Raw genomic sequence first — 17,889 nt, 5'->3', positions numbered from 1 at the left:
CACAAGTGTCCAAATCCACTTGCTAAGTGGTGTTGCAAGATTATGAACTGGTGTTCTGTTTGACCCCCAAACCTAGACCTCCTTCATGAAGCTCTGTTGGCAGTCTTCCATTACTCAGTGCAACAGTGGAATCTGGCCAAGGACCCATGAACAATCGAGGTCAACTTTTATCTTCGTCTTCAGTTCATCACCTGGGATGGTGGGGCGTGGTCTCCTCCTTCACGATTTCATTGACCGAATACTTGGAGCACCATCTGGCTCACAGTAGCTTATCTTGAAGCCTGCAGCAGATTCAGTGCCCCAGTAAGTGGATGTTTGCATGGCTCCCGGGCAGCTTCTGTATTGTCTGGAGGCCCATTCAAACTCACTCCTGTTTAAAATAATTGTTTGCAGTGCTTGGGCGGGGGAATCGAGCCCAAGGCCTTCAATATTGGGAAGTAGTCTACCACTAACCACAGCCTTGTGTCTGCCTTCCCTACACACAACCATGGTGGGATCTGGCTGCCCTTTTTTTTTTTTTAACTTTTTTGAATCAGAAGATCTGGGATGAGCTAAGAGTTTTGTTTCTGAATCTCAGGTGCCACTGATAATGGCTGGTCCAGATCCACATTGAGAGCTACTAAACTGTGTGTGTGTGTGTGTGTGTGTGTGTGTGTGCATGCACGTGCACACATGCACGCACTGGGAATGGAACCAAGAACCTTGCACATGCTAGGCAAGCACTGTATCACTGAGAAACACCCCCAGCCCAAGAACTATAAGGTACACACATGCAGATGGAAAGTTGGAGGCACACAGGGATGCTGCAGTCAAGGCCACAGCCAGTTGGGAGATACGGCTCCTAGCCACTGTCCATAGCTGAAGTGAGGGAAGGGGTGGTACATGGTGCTTATCTGTCGGCATCCCACCCAGGGCTGTGACCTGACCATTGCATCTCAGAGTGTCCCACCCAGAGCTGGGACCAGACCATTGCATGTTAGAGTGGGCTGTTGTATTGCTTCTCCAAACCATACACTGACTTTGCCCGTGCCTCTAAAACGGGGACAGGATTCTAATTTTAGAGGGGTGGCTGCATCAAAGGACTCACATACCAGATGTACACAAAGCTTTTTGAGTTTTATTTTGTCCTCCAGTTGGAGATTCATTTTAACACGCATGCATTTTAAAACAGTAACAGGGGCTCGAACTGTTCAGAGCAGACATTAGACAAGCACAGGGGTGAAAATTCCTATTTAAAAAAAATGGAACTTGCAGCCGGAAATGGAGAAGTCACAGGTGGTGGGTGGTACTTTAATCCTGCGGTCCCAAAGGCAAATCCAGACTTCATTCACATTTTGTGTGTTCAATGTTCTGACCTGCTGCCAAGATGTGCTGAGCAGATGCCCCTCCCCAAATGTAAGGACTCCCCCTTAACAGAATTGGCTGCAGGCAGGGAAGTGACAAGCTCTTCTAGTATTCCCTTCCCCGGCCTCCTTCCTGGTGTCAACCTGCTGATGGACAGTTGAGTCTTATTCTCCTTGACTCACTCTTCCTAAGTGGCATACTTCAGAGGACTAGGCTGGCAGATTTTGAGCAGCTGTCTAAATGTGTTTCCCTTTGGACCCCAGCCCCCATTACTGCCACAAAGAGGTGGTCTCTAAACTCAGGAAACCACAGCCGCTGTCACACTTTGGAGAAGGTCAAGTGCTAGAAACAGCTAATGTTCTTCCCTCTCAACCTGAATCGATAAAGACAACTGGGGGATTGAAGTGGCTACTGAGGAAGTCCTGGGTCTTTGGTCCACCTCCCCAGGCAGGCCTGGCACACTGAAGAGGGCAGGGCTCGGCAGGACTCCAGCGGCTTCTGCCCTGAGCACTACCAGGGGACCCGACCTGTTCATGCCTAAAGCCCAGGATGAAGAAAAATGATTTGGGGAGGGAAGAGGAAGAGCTGCCTGTGGGGGGAACTACAGTGCCACTGAGAACAGCCTGGGGGCCACTCATGGCGCCAGCTACAGACCAGTAACCCCTGAGCTAGATGAGGAGAGATTGAGCGTTGCTGCAGAGCCTCGCTCCTAGCCCTGCCCTGCACGCCCGACAGGCAAGGGCTTCCACTGGGAACACAGCCTGAGGCCATTTAGTCAGTTAGAGTCTTCACAGTACCCTCACGTCAGCTGGATGTGACACGTACTTTCTCCGCTTCACTCTCCACTAGAGGGGCGGGGACAAGAGAAGTTGTAACTGGACACTACACGGTAAGTGGCCTGATGAGATAGGATTCCGTCCCCTTTCTGCACTCAGGCCTCACCCAACTGTCTGGGTCTTTACTCTTAAAGTTCTACTCCTGGAAGACCCAAAATGATTCTGGATGCCATAAGATGGTTGGGATCTCAGAAGAGGGCGCAGGTGTGTGTGTGTGTGTGTGTGTGTGTGTGTGTGTGTGTGTGTGTGTGTGTGTGTGACAGAGAGAGATCACTTTGAGATTGAAGTCAAATAGCACATCTTTGTCACAAAGAGGAAGAAAACTTGTATGAACCAAGATAAATAGCTTTTAAACATATGAATGCCAAAGCAATCAGAGGGCCAAACCAGAGGTTTTGGAGACAGCACAGAGAATGACCTTTTAAAAAAAAAATGTAAATAAAGTCCACCAAACCACAGCTCAAATATTTTGACCCACTCAACAATACTGTCAGGAAAACAAAGAGCATTTGAAACAGAATGCTACCTCTCAAAATTGTAAACAATATACAAAAAAAAAAACCCACAAAAAACAAATCCCCACAAACTCAATGTTAAACAAGTTAGATCTGATAGTTGCATGATAAGATTGTTACACTTTTCATACGCATGACAACAGGATCAGCCAGGAACCTCACCTTCCAAGCTTGGGGCTACTGGAGCGGATCCGGATTTTTCACCCTTGATTGTTAGGTAGGAAATCACGTCCAGACATTATTCCTATATAACCCTCTCCTAAATTAAAACATTTCTCCTTGAACCATTGGTTCTGAGTACTTCCCTAAGACCCTTGTGGCTCTGCTCCCCAGAACCTTATCTATACTCTTCTTGGGAAGAAGTGTGGCTCCCACCTGCCTCACCAGAAGGCCTTCGACCCAATGAGGCAGCCCTAGAGAAAGAAGCCCAAGACTGCTTCCTTTAGCGCTGGGTAGGGAGGACACCGCACAATGGCTCCTGCTCTCCAAAGCTGAGCTCGGCTAGTTTGGGGGGCAGTCACAGGAAGGCAACTATTCACCCGAGATAGTTCCACAAACCCGCTTCACATCTTTGGGGTTATCTACACATTTTCCATCTCATCCTAAATTCCTGATTCCTTCTGAGGGTTGGGAGGAGGCAGGAATGTACCTCTCCCAGTGCAGCCCAACAGGGCCATTTTCCTTCCTGGCCACCAGTTGCTCTGGTGGCATCAGAATGACTTGTGTAGCTCCCTTCTGAGGCCCTGGGCCGGAATCCCGAAGGAGGCTGCAGGGTGCGTCGCTCTTTCCTAAGGAGGCCTTTAGGCAGACCCCAAGTTCAGAAAGGGTGAGGGGCAACAAGGAAAATCAGCCCTGAGGCTGGGGATGGGTCAAACCCCACATCTGGCCTCCAAATAGGCTTTCCTGGGTCACATCCTCAAATGACTCAGGCAAGCTCAGGTGGAGCACCTTGCTGGCTGAAGCTGTCCAGGTTGAGAAATCACAGGCACGGGGGTGGGGTGGGGGGTGCCAGACACCTACACGGTAGGCCGGGGCTCGGAGTGGTGTCTCTGCAGGGAGCACCCAGGTACTTAGGGCTCTGCCCCTGACCAAGGCCAGTTACAGGTGACTGCACGCAGAGGTCAGGAGTTAGGATGTGGATGATGCACACAACCTGTATTAGTTTCTGGGATTTTTATCCAAAAAGAAACAGCCATTGAAACACAGGGGTCCTGATAATGTGAAGATGCTCTCTAGTTCCCCTTGAGCCGGTGGGAAGCAGGCTTGACAGACATCAAAGTTCCAGGTCGGAGGCGCAGATGGCTGGGTTGGTGAACACCGGGTTCTTTGAGAACCAGCTGTCTGAGGGCCCAGCTGCTTTCCGGGCACTCACCATCTCATGAAGATGAACCTGTTCCCCTCTGAGGCCTCTGTGACTCTGGTCCAAGATGCTGGGGTCAGCCTACAATGTTCTTCCGCGAGGGCAGCATGGAGAAGTGGATGCAACAGTTCACTTGAACCCAAGGTGGAAACACGGAGGGAAACTATGCACAATACTCCAGGAAATTCAAAAGTCCATCTAGGAGAGACCAAAACATGGCTGCCAGAGGCGTCTGGCCTCCTCTCGCAGGGTCAGCGCACTTGCTGCTCATGGCCCCTGTGCCAGCCTTAACTGAAGGGAACCGAGAGCCGGACAGGACAGGGAGGGCGGCTAGGGTGATGACGTGGAGCAGTATAAATAGCAAACCAGGAGCGATGATTTTCAGAGACAAACCCAAAAAACCCACCAAGTCATCTCTAGCCCCAAGGTATCACAAAGGTTACAAGATACCAAAGAGGGAACCCCGGAGGGGCCTATCAAGGGCGGGCAGGAAGGAAGGCTACATCCTATGGGCACATGCGCAAACAGCATGTCTCCCTGTAGCGCTGCTCTGTGTCCTGATTCACAGGCTGAGCCCCTCTACTAAAGCCCTCCTGAACCCCCTCTGCTCCCTACCCTCTCTAGCCCAAACACACCCTTTCCCTCTCCCGACCCTGACCCCTTGTCCAGCAGTCTGGCCCTGGCAGAAGGTAGAGACGACTACGTCAGGATGTTGGACATGAACTCATTGAAGCGTTTCGAGTACTGCTCCGGGTTCACAGTGGAGATTTCAGCCCCTGCCTGGAACACACAAGATGCAGACTTGGGTCAGACGGGGAGGGGACAGCTGAGGGGACCGAGTCTGATGGAGCCTTTCTACTTGTTTCCTTTCCTTTTCTTTTTTTAAACAAAAAGCAAGCAAACAAATGAAAAAAACCACTTAATCTTAGATCAGTGGTTCTCAACCTTCCTAATGTGTGACCCTTTACTACAGTTCCTCGTGTTGTGCTAACCCCCAAGCATAACATTATTTCATTGCTACGACTAAAATTTTGCTGCTGTTATGAACTGTAATGTAAGCATCTGATATGCGACCCCTGTGAAAGAGTCATGTGACCCCCAAAGGGGTTGCAAACCCCAGGCTGAGAACCACTGTCTTAGACAAAAAAAACAATTATTCTAAAGATAGTTTTGGATGTGTGTTTCATGCTAATCTTGACTGACACAGTCTTCCTGCCTCAGCATCCTGAGCACCGATGTGTCATGAGGCCGTGAGCCTGACCACAGGCCACCTCAGGAAGTGGCGCATGTATCACGTCAGAACTGTCTGACTGATGGACCACGGAAGCAGTAGAAACAAAGGCTCTGGTCTCTGTGAGGGCCAGGTGTGGAGAGTAGCAGCTAGCAGCCCGAGGAGAACTGGCCTGTGGGGAGCAGTGTGAGCATGGAAACAGGGCTATTCTTGGTATCTAACAAGATGCACAGCATGCCCGGCCACCCGGGGGAAAAGGAACTGGCAGCTCGGGCCCAAAGGCCAGACAACTCTAGGGAAAAACAAGTTGTTTATTACCTGGTTAGGCAGGGAATGGAGCACAAGGCAGGTGGTAGGGAGCACAGGGGAAGGCAGGAGAGATCACAGGGGAGGCAGGAGGGAGCACTGGGAAGGCAGGAGGGAGCACAGGGAAGGCAGCAGGGAGCACAGGGAAGGCAGTAGGGAGCACAGGGGAGGCAGGAGAGAGCACAGGGAAGGCAAGAGAGAGCACAGGGGAGATGGTAGGGAGCACTGAGAGGGCAATAGGGAGCACAGGGGAAGCAGTAAGTAGGGAGCACAAGAAGAGGCAATAGGGAGCACGGAGAAGGCAGAAGGGAGCACACAGGAAGGCAGTAGGGAGCACAAGGAGAGGCAGTAGGGAGCACAGGGAAGGCAGTAAGTAGGAAACATTTGAAGGCAGTAGGGAGCATGCAGGAAGGCAGGAGGGAGCACAGGGGAGGTGGTAGGGAGCATGCAGGAAGGCAGGGGGAGCACAGGGGAGGTGGTAGGGAGCATGCAGGAAGGCAGGGGGAGCACAGGGGAGGTGGTAGGGAGCATGCAGGAAGGCAGGGGGAGCACAGGGGAGGTGGTAGGGAGCATGTAGGAAGGCAGGAGGGAGCACAGGGGAGGTGGTAGGGAGCATGCAGGAAGGCAGGGGGAGCACAGGGGAGGTGGTAGGGAGCATGCAGGAAGGCAGGGGGAGCACAGGGGAGGTGGTAGGGAGCATGCAGGAAGGCAGGGGGAGCACAGGGGAGGTGGTAGGGAGCATGCAGGAAGGCAGGAGGAAGCATGCAGGAAGGCAGGAGGGAGAACAGGGGAGGCAGGGGGGAGCACATGGAAGGCAGGAGGGAGAACAGGAGGGGGGAAGCAGTCAGGCTGCTCTTCCTCTCTATTGGGAAGAAGGTCAAGACTGCCCTCCCAGGCACTCTGAGGAGGGTGCAGATGCTCTCCACTGGGCTGGGCCCTGGCAGGAGACTGAACTCACCCCGTGCTTCACTGTTTTGGCAGCATGTGCAGCTTTCTTCTTAGCATCATACGGTGTGAGGATATCGATGATGGCCATGAAATAGACCTCCTTCTTCGGGGCGCCTGGACAAAGGAGACAACAGATAAAGGCTGAAGCACCCATAACCCCTGGACCCAAGGTTCAGAACTTCTCGGTCATCTGGAGTCAGGAAAGCAAAGGATCCCTTATAGTCCCATCTCCTTCGACCGTCAGCTCCTCCGTGGGACCAAAGCTGCCATACAAAAAGGCTTGTCCTTCCTAGGACCTAGGTCTTATTACCCAAGACAGCCAGAGAGATGACAAGGACCTGAGAGAAAAAAACACAACCCAGGTTCCAGTTCTCAGGGTGACCTTAACCAGAAGCCTGTAGGCAGGAGGTGGCAAGTCAGCAAGGAATGAGGCAGGGATGCAGACACCCCAAACCCCAACAGGGAGCAGAAGCACTCAGGGCTGGCTGGGCAGAGTGGCACAAGCTCCTACTTACTTTCATGGCTTTTCATGGCATAGACGTCGACAGAGGGGTCGAACTCGCCTGGTCCAAAGAAGCGGGGGAAGCTGAGGAGGTTGCCGGGGCTATCTGGAGGCGTGCCATAGGAGCAGAGAAGGCTACCGCCCATGCCCACCCCGTCGTTCTCGCATTCCTCGTCCTCAGCTCGCTCTTCCACCTCCATCTCCTCCTGCTCTGCCCGGTCTACATCGTGGATGCCCACCAGTAGACTGTAGTCCATGATCTTTAGCTGGGCAAGGAACTATGGAGGGGAGAACAGGAAGATGGAAGGAAGCGGTTACACGGGATGCCGCGGTGGCATCCAGAAGGAAAGAAAGCAACCCTTTCCATTCACTTCTATACAGGCTTCAAAAATGGAGCGGGAACAGGACACTGTTGTCTCTACCATGAGAGTGGTGTTTACGGGCAGGCAATCGCTCAGCAGGACAAGGAGATATAAGGCGGGCAGTGGGGCGAGAGGACTCCCTGAGGACAGACACAAGGATGCAGGATGAAGAAGAGCTCCTCAGGCACAGGCTGGAGGGTAAAGGTCAAAGTGCTCACTGCTGGAAGAGCTGCCAGAAGCAGCTTGAAGGACAGACATAGAGGATGCCGCACTGTGGAGAGACTGGGCCAGCCAGTAGTCTATCTCAGACCACAAATCTCAAGCCAATGGAGCAGGCTGGGATTCAGAATTGTTTTTATCAACTGGGTGTGATCATGCACAATTTCTTTCCCCCAGCATTCTGGAGACAGAAGCAGAGGCAGGGAGATCTACGTGAATTCGAGGACAGCCAGGGCTGCATAGAGGGACCCCATCTCAAACTTCCCCTGTCCCCGCCACCAAAAAAAAAAAAAGAGACTGTCTCAAAACAAAAAAGAATTTTTAAAAATGTATTTAACACATGGGACCAAGCTAAAGAACTGGCTCAGCAGTTAAGAACACGGGCTGTGCTGAGTGGTGGTGGCGCAGGCCTTTAATCCCAGCACTTGGGAGGCAGAGGCAGGCAGATCTTTGTGAGTTCAAGGCCAGCCTGATCTACAGAGCCAGTTCCAGGACAGCCAAGGCTACTACACAGAGAAACCCTGTCTCGGAAAAAAAAAAAATCAAAAAAATATAACAACTGAAGCAAAAGGTAGCTCCAGTCCAGCCCATCATCCTCCACCTAAAGTCAAAAGAAGCCATGTGGAGCAGGGAAGAATTCTGGACCCTCCCCTGGGGACTCCGGGAGTCTGCTTGGCTTCCCAGCGCTCCATGTGTGAGATGACTCGTAAAGACAGGAAGGAAGCATGCCACGCCGGCTCACAAATGCCCCACTGGTAAAACGGTATGTGTGGAGCTTAGCATGAGAACGCCCCCATGGGCCCGTGTGTTTGAATGCTTGGTCCCCAGTTGCTGGAACTGTTTGGGAAGGATTGGGAGGTGTGGCCTCATGAGGAGGTGTGTCACTGAGGTGGGCTTTGGGGTTTCCGAAGACCTGGGCCATTGCCACCATGTTCTCTGCCTCCTGCTTGTGGTTAGATGTGAGCTGTTCTAGCCCATAATGGACTCCCGCCCTCTGAAACTGTAAGCCAATTAAACACGTTCTTCTAAAAGTTGCTTCTAAAAGTCACGGGCTTTTGTCACAGAAAAGGAACTGATAAAGTCACACCCCTATGGAATGCTGACGCTGCTCACCCCACCACCCGTCCAGTGGACTCCTGGGAACAATGAGTTCCATTCGCTGAAGGTTAAAGCAGGCCCTGATCTGGGAAGAAGAGGCAGGCAACGGTGAGGCAGTACCTCAACATCTCGCTTCAGTTTTTCCAGGAAGTTCTTCTTACTCTCTTCTCCCACGTGCAGCTTCTGCCCTTCATTGAGGAAGTCATTATCTTTGAATGTTGGCAAATCCTTGGCCTGGGAGAGCAACAGCACAGTCAGGCAGGCAGGATGGGAGCAGCGTGCAGAGAGGGGAAGGGTCTTTAGCAGGAGATGCTCAGCCCAGGAGCCGACAGACTCAGGCATGAGACAGACAATGGCGCAAATGATTGGACAGTGAGGACTGAGCAAGAAGGATCCGCTCCTGCTGAGCTGCAGGGAGCTATTAACCGACTCAGGCTGGACGATGGCCTAGAAGCCTTCTTCATCCCAGCAGAACCACAAAGAACCCAGCAAAGGCAGAAGAAGTAAAATGCTGCTTATGCCAAGGACAGGCAGGTGCCGAAGGACACACAACATTTCATGGTGACGGACTGCATGCTTGGGAGCTGGGCTGGGGGGGGGGTCACAGAGGGCAGGTGACAGACGGCCAACAGAAGGTGTTACTGATTGCAAGCGACCCTTCACCCCTGCTCAGCGCCAACATACCTTTTCCTTGTCGCTGGCTTCTCGGGCAACAGTAGAACCCTGGAAGGACAAAAGCCATTAGAAGTCCCGCTGAGGTAAACGCCTTCTGCAGATACACATGTATGCAAACGGAAGTGCAACACACATGCACATGTGTTAGGGGCCAGAGCGTTCTCTGCTGTTTTTGTTTCTTTGCTTGTTTTGGCTTTTTGAGACAGGGTTTCTCTATGTACCCTGGCTGCCCTGGAACTCACTGTGTAGACCACGCTAGCCTGCTCTGCCTCCCCAGTGTTGGGATCTCTGCCTTTTTTTTTTGTTTGTTTTGGTTTGTTTTTTCTTTTGGACAGTGTCTCTTACTGAACTTGGAGTTCATAGAGTTAGCTGGGCTGGCCAGCAAGCAAGCCCCAGTGACCTTCCTGTTTCTGTTCCCTGGGATCAGAAGTGAACAACCCCACACTTGGCTTTCACTTGGGAAGTGGGGATTGAACTTCGGTCCTCATGCTTGACCCACTTAGCCCTCACCCTAGTACCTGAGGCAAACTCTTTCGAACAAGCCAATGTACGTGAGACACCAGACACAGTGAGCAAGCAAGTGGAAGTAGAAGGGCTGGTGTCTCAGAGGAGCCGGAAGGCAGCCCCGGCCCACTCGGGCACAGGCATTTCTTGAGCTATGACTAAAAGACATGGCAGATACTCAGTAAACGAGATTGCCCTGGAGACCTCAGTTCCTTATAGCAGTGGCCAAATCATTTCTCACAGGGTGCTAAGTGGTAGAGGGAGGAGACACTCCCAGCATGAACCACAGGGCTGGGCCAGGACTGAGGGCAGCAGTGGCTGGGCCTACTTCCGGGTGGGAAGCAGGAAGTGTTTAGTTAGGGGAAAGAGGAGGTTTGGGGGTACAGGGCTGCTGGGAGGGAACCTGAAATCCCAGCTAGGGGGAGGGCAGGGCTGTAGGGACAGGAAGGGAATGAGTTAGGTTGCAGCAGAGGGAAGGGACAGCAATGTGAGGTGACAGAAGTCAGGAAGCCTGGTTCAAGGGCAGAGTATGCCGGTTCACAGCCTTAAGTGCATCCTTCTCGGTGCCTAGATATGCACTTGTGTGTCACTTCGTGGCTCTTGGACAAAAGCCAGAGTGTATGCATCAGCACAGCCTGTCCCCACTCCGCTGCCCACAGACAGGAACTGAGGAGCACCAACTGCCAGACACATATGGCCTACCTAGGGCTTAAATAGTCTCTTCATTACTATCACCTTGACTTCAAACAGCCTTTGGTCTACACATCAACTCTAGCATTGTATATCTCGCTGACATGCACGCACCAGCCTTCCCAATACGTGAAGCTGGGAGAGCAGCTTCTCCTGGACACAAGGGAACCGGAGCCCTTTACCTTGAGGTCGTATTTGCGATGTACAGTGAGCCGATGACTGAACACATTCCTGGTGACCACCATGTAGGTCTCCACGCCGTCCACAGTCAAGCGGTACATGCCCAGGAACTGCGGCAGGAGGGTATTGCCATGACACTCCACTATGAACTAGAATGGAGGGCAGGAAGAGAGGGAAGGCTAAGGGGCAGGAAAGCACCTAGGACGAGGACTGTCCCAGACCAAGATGCTCCGAGATTCTACTTTCAGACTAGTGGTTTTGACAAGAGCTCTGGAGGGGCTGGAGAGAGAACTGAGTGTAAGAGCCCTGGCTGTCCTTCTAGAGGACATGAGGACAGCTAAACGGCCATATGACCAAATGACCCACAACGCTGACTATATCACGGTTTAAAATCCAGGGCTTCTGCTGTCACGTCAGAGACTGTAAGTTCCCGTCACCATTTCCCATTGCCTGGTTACCAGGCGTAGTGGTTAACTTTGATTGTAACTGAACAGGATTAAGAAGCAGCAACTAAGAAGCCAGGCAATAGTGGTGCATGCCTGTAATCCCAGCACTCAGGAGACAGAAGCAGAGGCAGGCAGATCTCTGTGAGTTTGAGGCCATCCTGGTCTACAGAATGAGTTCCGGGACAGCCAGGGCTACACAAAGAAACCCTATCTCAGAAAATAAAACAAAACAAAACTCCAAACCCAAAAACCAAACCACTGTAAGAAGCACCTAAGAGGGAACTAGAGAGATGGTTAAGAGAGCTGGCTGCTCTTCAGAGAACCTGATTAGTTTCCCAGAACACACATGGCAGCTCACAGCTGTCTGTAACTCTAGCTCCAGGGGTTCTGACACCTTTCTGGCCTCTCTGAGCACCAGGCGCTGATATGGTGCACACACACACACACACACGCACAAAATACCCATACACTTAAACTTACATTAATTTTTAAAAAGAAAACCTAAGAGCCGGGTGGTGGTGGCGCACGCCTTTAACCCCAGCACTTGGGAGGCAGAGGCAGGCGGATCTCTGTGAGTTTGAGGCCAGCCTGGTCTACAGAGCCAGATCCAGGACAGCTAGAACTGTCACACAGAGAAAGCCTATCTTGAAAAACCAAAACAACAACAACAACAAAAGTACCTAAGAGATTAGTACAACATACCTCTGGGGCTATAGGTGATATTCCAGAGCCAATGAGACCATGGGGGGGGGGCAGGTGATCTAAGGAATGATTTAATCTATTGATGACATTATTGGCAAGTGGGAAAGGTAAGAGATGGGAACAGCTGGAGAAAGTACGTAACTAGGGGCTGTCCTCAGGAGCTGAGTCCTGCCCTGCCCACTTCCTGCATGTCCTTTTCCTCCCTCCAGCCAGCCCGAAGTAAGAAGCAATCAGCTGTCCCCGCTACACATTTCCAGCGCTCTGCTGCTCTGCCCAAGTGCAGCCAAGGGACCGAGCTCCCCGAAACCACAAGCCAAAATACATCCTCCTCCTTTCTATTTCTGTTTTGTTTCTTCGAAACAGGGTTTCTCTGTAAAACAGCCCTGGCTGGCCTCGAACTCACAGAGATCCACCCGCCTATGTCTCCTGAGTGCTGGGATTAAAGGTGTACGCTACTATGCCCATCTTGTGGTTTTTTATTACATCTTATTGACTTATTCTTGTGGCACTGCACACTTGTGGAAGGCAGGGGACAGCCTGTGGGAACCGGCTCTTTCCTCCACTGTGGAAACTGAACTCCTGCCATCAGGCGTGGTGGTCTGGGCGAGACTGTCCCTCACAGGTTCAGAGATCTGCGTACATGGTCCTCAGCTGGTCACACATTTGGGTAGGTTTACAGGGTGTGGCCTTGCTGAAGGAAGTATGTCACTGTAGGTGGGCTATGAAGTTTCAAAGCTACACACCATTCCCAGTCTGTTCTCTCGGCTTCCTGCTGCTCCAGCTGCCAAGCCTGCCACCTCGACTCTGCCATCATGAATGCTAACCGTCTGGAACTGTAAGCCCAGATAAAATCTTCTCTAAGGAGCCTTGGTCCTGGTGATTACCACAGCAATAGGAAAGTAAATGATCCATCAGGCTCGATGGTAAACTCTCTTACCACTGAGCACCTCACAGGCCCCGGATCTTCTATCCTTGAGACTGTTTCTGTCAGTTATTCTGCCACCGCGATGAGAAAAGGAACTAAGGCATGAGGAAGCAGCTGCCATCTCCAGGGCGGAGCGGGCCCTCCCAACCAAGCCCTGCTGGAGTGCTCTCTTTCTCTCTCCCGACCCATCCTCCGCAGCCCAGGCTGGGACTCACCATACCTGGTGGTATTTCTTTAAGATGTTGTGCATCTCGGCCACGTCCTCACTCGACACCGTCTTGATGACAAAACGCCGGTCATAGGTGGTGAGGAAACGGGTGCCACACCTGCCTTGGCTGTCACTGTTGATGGGGGCACTGCGTGTCACTGAGTTCTGAGGAGGCAAAACGAAAGCCATTGATTTTGATGAGGAACGCAGTATTTTTTTTTCCTTTTCTTTCCCACAGGGCTAAGAGGTGAACCCGGGGCCTGCACATGCTGGGCGAGCACCCTACCTCTCCATCCCTAAGCTTCTGACTACACCCTACCTCTCCATCCCTAAGCTTCTGACCACACCCTACCTCTCCATCCCTAAGATTCTGACCACAACTCTTGAATCTTTTCCTATGGACTGAATCGCTTAAAGACCGACAAGTGCCCTGGCAGAGGTCCCCAGGGTGGACCTCCCCTAACCCCCTTTCACTTGGAGTACTTACAGACCTCTCGAAAACTTTCCTCCCGATGATAAGAGTTGCTCCTACCCTTGACCTCAGAGTAGGCCGTGTGTATGACATCTGTTCTGACCCAGAGAGCTGCTCTAAAAGCCAGAACTGCCTCATTGGGAGGGCACCGAGTTCCAGTCTTGACCCTCACAAGCAGTGTGGCCTCAAGTGAGCCATTTAAGTTTCCCTGCTTGAAACACAGGGAGACGGACCAAGAGGACCGACTGCCTGAGTGTCGCAGATAACAAAGCGTAGGAACGAACCAGAAGGCCCATCGTGGAAGCAATGGGTACTTTCCTATGTAACCATGCACTTTTCTGTGTGTTGATCCCATCGCTTGAAAACACCTCCTAAGGAGAGAAGTTGGTCTTCTCTCTCTCCCCATGCCTCCCGGGTATAGGACTTGCTCATCTGTGTAGGCTGGAAGGCCGTCCTAGGAGCCCCTGTGGCTCTGTCTCTGGTCCTCCTCAAGACCCGGGCCCCATTATGGTCAGACAGAGAAGCCCAAAGAGGGTGGGGCAGGTGACTTTGGGAGGTAAGGGCAAGGGGAGATCCCTGCTGCCCAGGTTCCTGGAAACACACCCACTGGGACCTGCTGGCGGGAATGCTCTTTGCCAATCTCATGAAGCCCTACTTGCTCACTTAATAGAACCTCACAGAACCCTCTGGAGGGGCCGGAGAGGTGGCTTGGCAGTCTGAAGTGCATGCCAGCCTCGCAGGAAACTGGAGTTTGACCCCCAGCACTCAACTGTAACTCCTACTTTAGGAGAATCCAATGCCTTTGACCTCCATGGGCATCCACACTCTCACATAGACACACAGACAGACACACATACACAGTGACAGACACACATAAAAAAAAAAAAGAGGTCAGGCATGGTGGCCTTAATCTTAATCTCAGCACTTGGGAGACAGAGGCAGGTGGATCTCTGTGAGTTCAAGACTAGCCTGGTCTACATAGCAAGTTCCAGGGTATCTCCACAATGAGTTAAAAAGACAAACAAACAAAAGAACCCATGGAGGACCAGCACTGCCTTCATAGGGGCAACATGGAGAGGTAAGGCATGCTGGACATTCTGCAGTAAGGGTGCTAGGTTAAAGAACACCCTATGAGTCTCCAATCCCCCAAAAAGTGGGCAGGCTTTATAAATGAGTCTCCTTTCTCCCTGCCTAGCCCTGCAGCAGCGAGCCAAGTGGAGATCCACAGGTCTGTTGCCTTGTGTCTAGCAGCACCCCAAGACTCTCCATCCCAGAACAGCAGGCTTGAGCAGAGTCATGTGCCCGCGGGGCTGTCAGAGGCATGACACGGACAGAGAGAGGACGTGGTGAGACGGCCCAGGGACAGCCAACAACCAACCCGTGTAGTAGGAACAGAGCCACACAACACTGGGTGGCAAAAATGGCAAGACCGGTTCAGAAAAGTGGACTACATTCAGGTTAAGACTTGGTTCAGGGTTTGGCCCCAGCAGAGGGGCTGGAGAAACCTCGGGACATCTCGGTCATGGACATTCCTGGGAGCTTAAGGCTGGCATCCACTCTTCCTTTCCTCATCAGAGCACTCCTGAGCTGAGGAGGGGTGGGGAAGGAGGAGAGGAAGGGGGGCCTGAGGGGAAGGGGGCACTTGTCTCCAGACTCACCCCACACTCCTTGGAACTCTCCAAGGTTTACAAAATGCTTCGGGGCTTTAGCATTTTTTTTTGATCTCACTGTGGTATCAGCATGGACAAGGAAAGAGTCAGCTATGGTCCTACTGCTGAAGGGCAAAGACGATCTCTTCCACCTTCTCTAGCTGGCCGTGTGCCAGGAAAGAAGGGGCTCGGAGTGCAAGGCAGAGAAGGTGCGGAGCCATGGCCGCTCAGTCTGAAGGACATTCCCTCCAGGCCGATGGCTTCTGTGACAGGATCATGCTCTGGAGAGCGCAGTCACTCTGGCATGCCTACCTCCTCCCACCATGAGGACAGCAGACATATTCAGGGGACACTCGCTCATACTTGGCAGTAGGATGCACGACCCTACGTGTCTTTTTCCTAATCTGTTTTATCTGCTATAACAAGGCTCACTGCTTGCTCCCTATACAACCCCCTCCCTCCTGCTGCTCTCCCTCTTCCTCCCCCAACAAGAGCTTTGGAGGCCGCCCCCAGAAGCTCCCAATACCCCACTGGCCCTGTCTGCTAGCACTGGAGTGAGCTTGGACAGGGAGATGCTCGGGGACCACCGACACTCTGCCCCCTGCCTGTCTTGTGACTTCCTAACCCCCTCATCCCTGAACTCTCCAGCTGTGCCCAGACAGCCCCATACCTGGTAATCCTGGTCATCAATCCCAAACCTCTCCCTGAGGTTTCGGAACACCATAGGGCAGTACTCCTTGAACTTGAAGCGGCTGGGGAGGTTTTCCCTGGGGAAAGTAGATACACACTTTGTGAGCTGCCCTTACTCAGCCTGAGTGACACCAGAGCCCTTCAAAGTGTGGCCTGTATAAACTCTGGAGCCTCAAACTGCATTTTCAGCAAACACTGTAAGTGATTCTGGCTGGGTAGAATTCATCAAACTATACACTTAGAATCTGTATGACTTGGTTTTGTTTTTAACGCTGTCCTTAAAATTGAAAAGCAAAGCGTATCCACTGGGCAGCGAGACCCAGAGTGTGCACCTTCTCACAGCATGCTGGGACGATTGCTCTCATCGAAAGGCCACTCTTCTCTGGGAGACTGCCATGGAAACATCCTGGAGATGCTCATGTCCAAGACGCCCTGCCTGCTGCATGTCCACAGGTGAAGGTGAAGCTGGCGTGAGCCATGGGCTCACCTGCAGGGCCAGCATTCAGAAGACTGAGGCAGAGGGACACTGAGAGCATCAGGCCAATATGGGCTACCTAGGTAAGTTTCAGAACAGTTTGGGCATCATGTGAGACACCTCAGCTAAACAAGCTTGGTTTGTACTGAAGAGGTCTTTAGTCAGCTGACGAGGAACCGTTTTTTTGGTTTGTTTGTGAGTTTTGTGGTACTAGGAACCAAGCCCAGCGCCCCACACATGCAAGGCAAGTGTTCTACCATTGAGTTACAGACCCAGCCCTGGGACCACACCTTTACAAAGCCATGCCATTCCTTAGTCAGTCCAGACTCCTAAAAAGAGAAAATGGTCTAGAAATGAGGGCTCTTCCTTTATGGTAACTCTGTCAAGAGGCCCCCTTCTAGACTGAGGCCCTCTGGCTATTCCAGGACGCAGACTTCCTGAAAATCAAAATAAGTGGCTCCTCCTGAAGCCTCCGACACATCTTCTAGAATAGCACTGTTGCCTAATAGACATTACGTCTCGGATTGTTTAAATGAGCCAAAGTGAAGATGAAAGGAAAGTCTAAGAGCTCAGTGTTCTGTTCTGGACCAAGGCATGAGGGAGACCAGAGACCTGGAACGGGATGTGTGTGATGTCTGCCCCTAGAGTGCTAACCTCTCAAACTGTACCAGCTTGAGCTGACGGCTACCAACCATTCCTTAGGAGGCCACTTGGGAGGTGGCCATCCTGAAGACCGATGGCTTCCAGAACGAGATGCTCCTGCCTACTGTGGCAGAGAAAGACCACTAGAAGCTGTTCTGAAAACCAAGCTTGTCCTCAGAGCTGACAGTCTGGAAATGGGGGTGGTGGTTGTACAGCTGGTGAGGTGGTGGAGACTAAGGACAATGGACAGCAGGACCCAGGGGGAGCATGCAGAATAGAGCACAGTGGAGTGCCTCAAGGTTTCTGGTGTGGCCCATGGTGAAACGTAAAATTAAGGCTACAAAAAAGGCCAGGAGCGGGGGTGAACACCGAAACTCCAGCCCTGGGGTGAAAACCGAAACTCCAGCCCTGGGAGGTGGAGGCGAGTGGACTGTCAAAAGCTCGAGGCATGGACTGAGATCAGATTACACACTGAGATCCAGCCTACGCTACATGAGATGCTGTCTCAAAGCAGCAGCAGCAGCAGCAGCAGCAGCAGCAAGAACAAGCAAAGCTTGGGAGGCAGGTGCGTCACATCTGTACCTCAGGAGGTTGAGGCAGGAGGACTGCCAGAAGTTTGAGGTCAACCTTGTCTACACTGTAAGATTCACGCCAGTCTGGGCTAAGCCAGCATATCGGTATATGTATATATTTATAATCTCAGCACCAAGGGGGCAGAGGCAGGAGTTCACTGATGTTCAAGGTTAGCTTGGTCTACATTGTAAGCCCCATGCCAGCCAAGACTACCCAGACAAATCTTGTTTCAAAACAAACAAACAAATGGCTTAGAACAGGTCCTCGGCAGTGCTGGATAAGAGCTGACCACTTGAAGTTCTCCAAAAGTGACCTGAGACGACTTCTAGACATTGGT

The 17,889-nt window shown here is 52.0% G+C and overlaps 1 protein-coding gene across 1 annotated transcript in view; it reads right to left on the bottom strand.

The window, feature by feature from the left end:
- Positions 1–1,097: 1,097 nt before the first annotated feature.
- Positions 1,098–17,889, bottom strand: part of Pip4k2b (phosphatidylinositol-5-phosphate 4-kinase type 2 beta) — a 29,678-nt gene continuing 12,886 nt past the window's right edge. Inside the window, exons 3-10 of the mRNA XM_075990882.1 lie at positions 15,843–15,939; positions 13,064–13,216; positions 10,773–10,919; positions 9,406–9,444; positions 8,842–8,955; positions 7,056–7,320; positions 6,551–6,654; positions 1,098–4,835 (exon numbers count right to left, since the gene is read on the bottom strand). Of these exons, the coding sequence (XP_075846997.1) occupies positions 4,755–4,835; positions 6,551–6,654; positions 7,056–7,320; positions 8,842–8,955; positions 9,406–9,444; positions 10,773–10,919; positions 13,064–13,216; positions 15,843–15,939 (1,000 nt within the window). The 3' untranslated portion in view covers positions 1,098–4,754. The remainder of the gene's footprint in view (positions 4,836–6,550; positions 6,655–7,055; positions 7,321–8,841; positions 8,956–9,405; positions 9,445–10,772; positions 10,920–13,063; positions 13,217–15,842; positions 15,940–17,889) is intronic.

The sequence above is a fragment of the Microtus pennsylvanicus genome, chromosome 11 (genome assembly GCF_037038515.1).
Source record: "Microtus pennsylvanicus isolate mMicPen1 chromosome 11, mMicPen1.hap1, whole genome shotgun sequence".
In the NCBI taxonomy this organism is placed as follows: domain Eukaryota; kingdom Metazoa; phylum Chordata; class Mammalia; order Rodentia; family Cricetidae; genus Microtus; species Microtus pennsylvanicus.
This window is presented reverse-complemented; position numbering and strand designations above follow the sequence as displayed.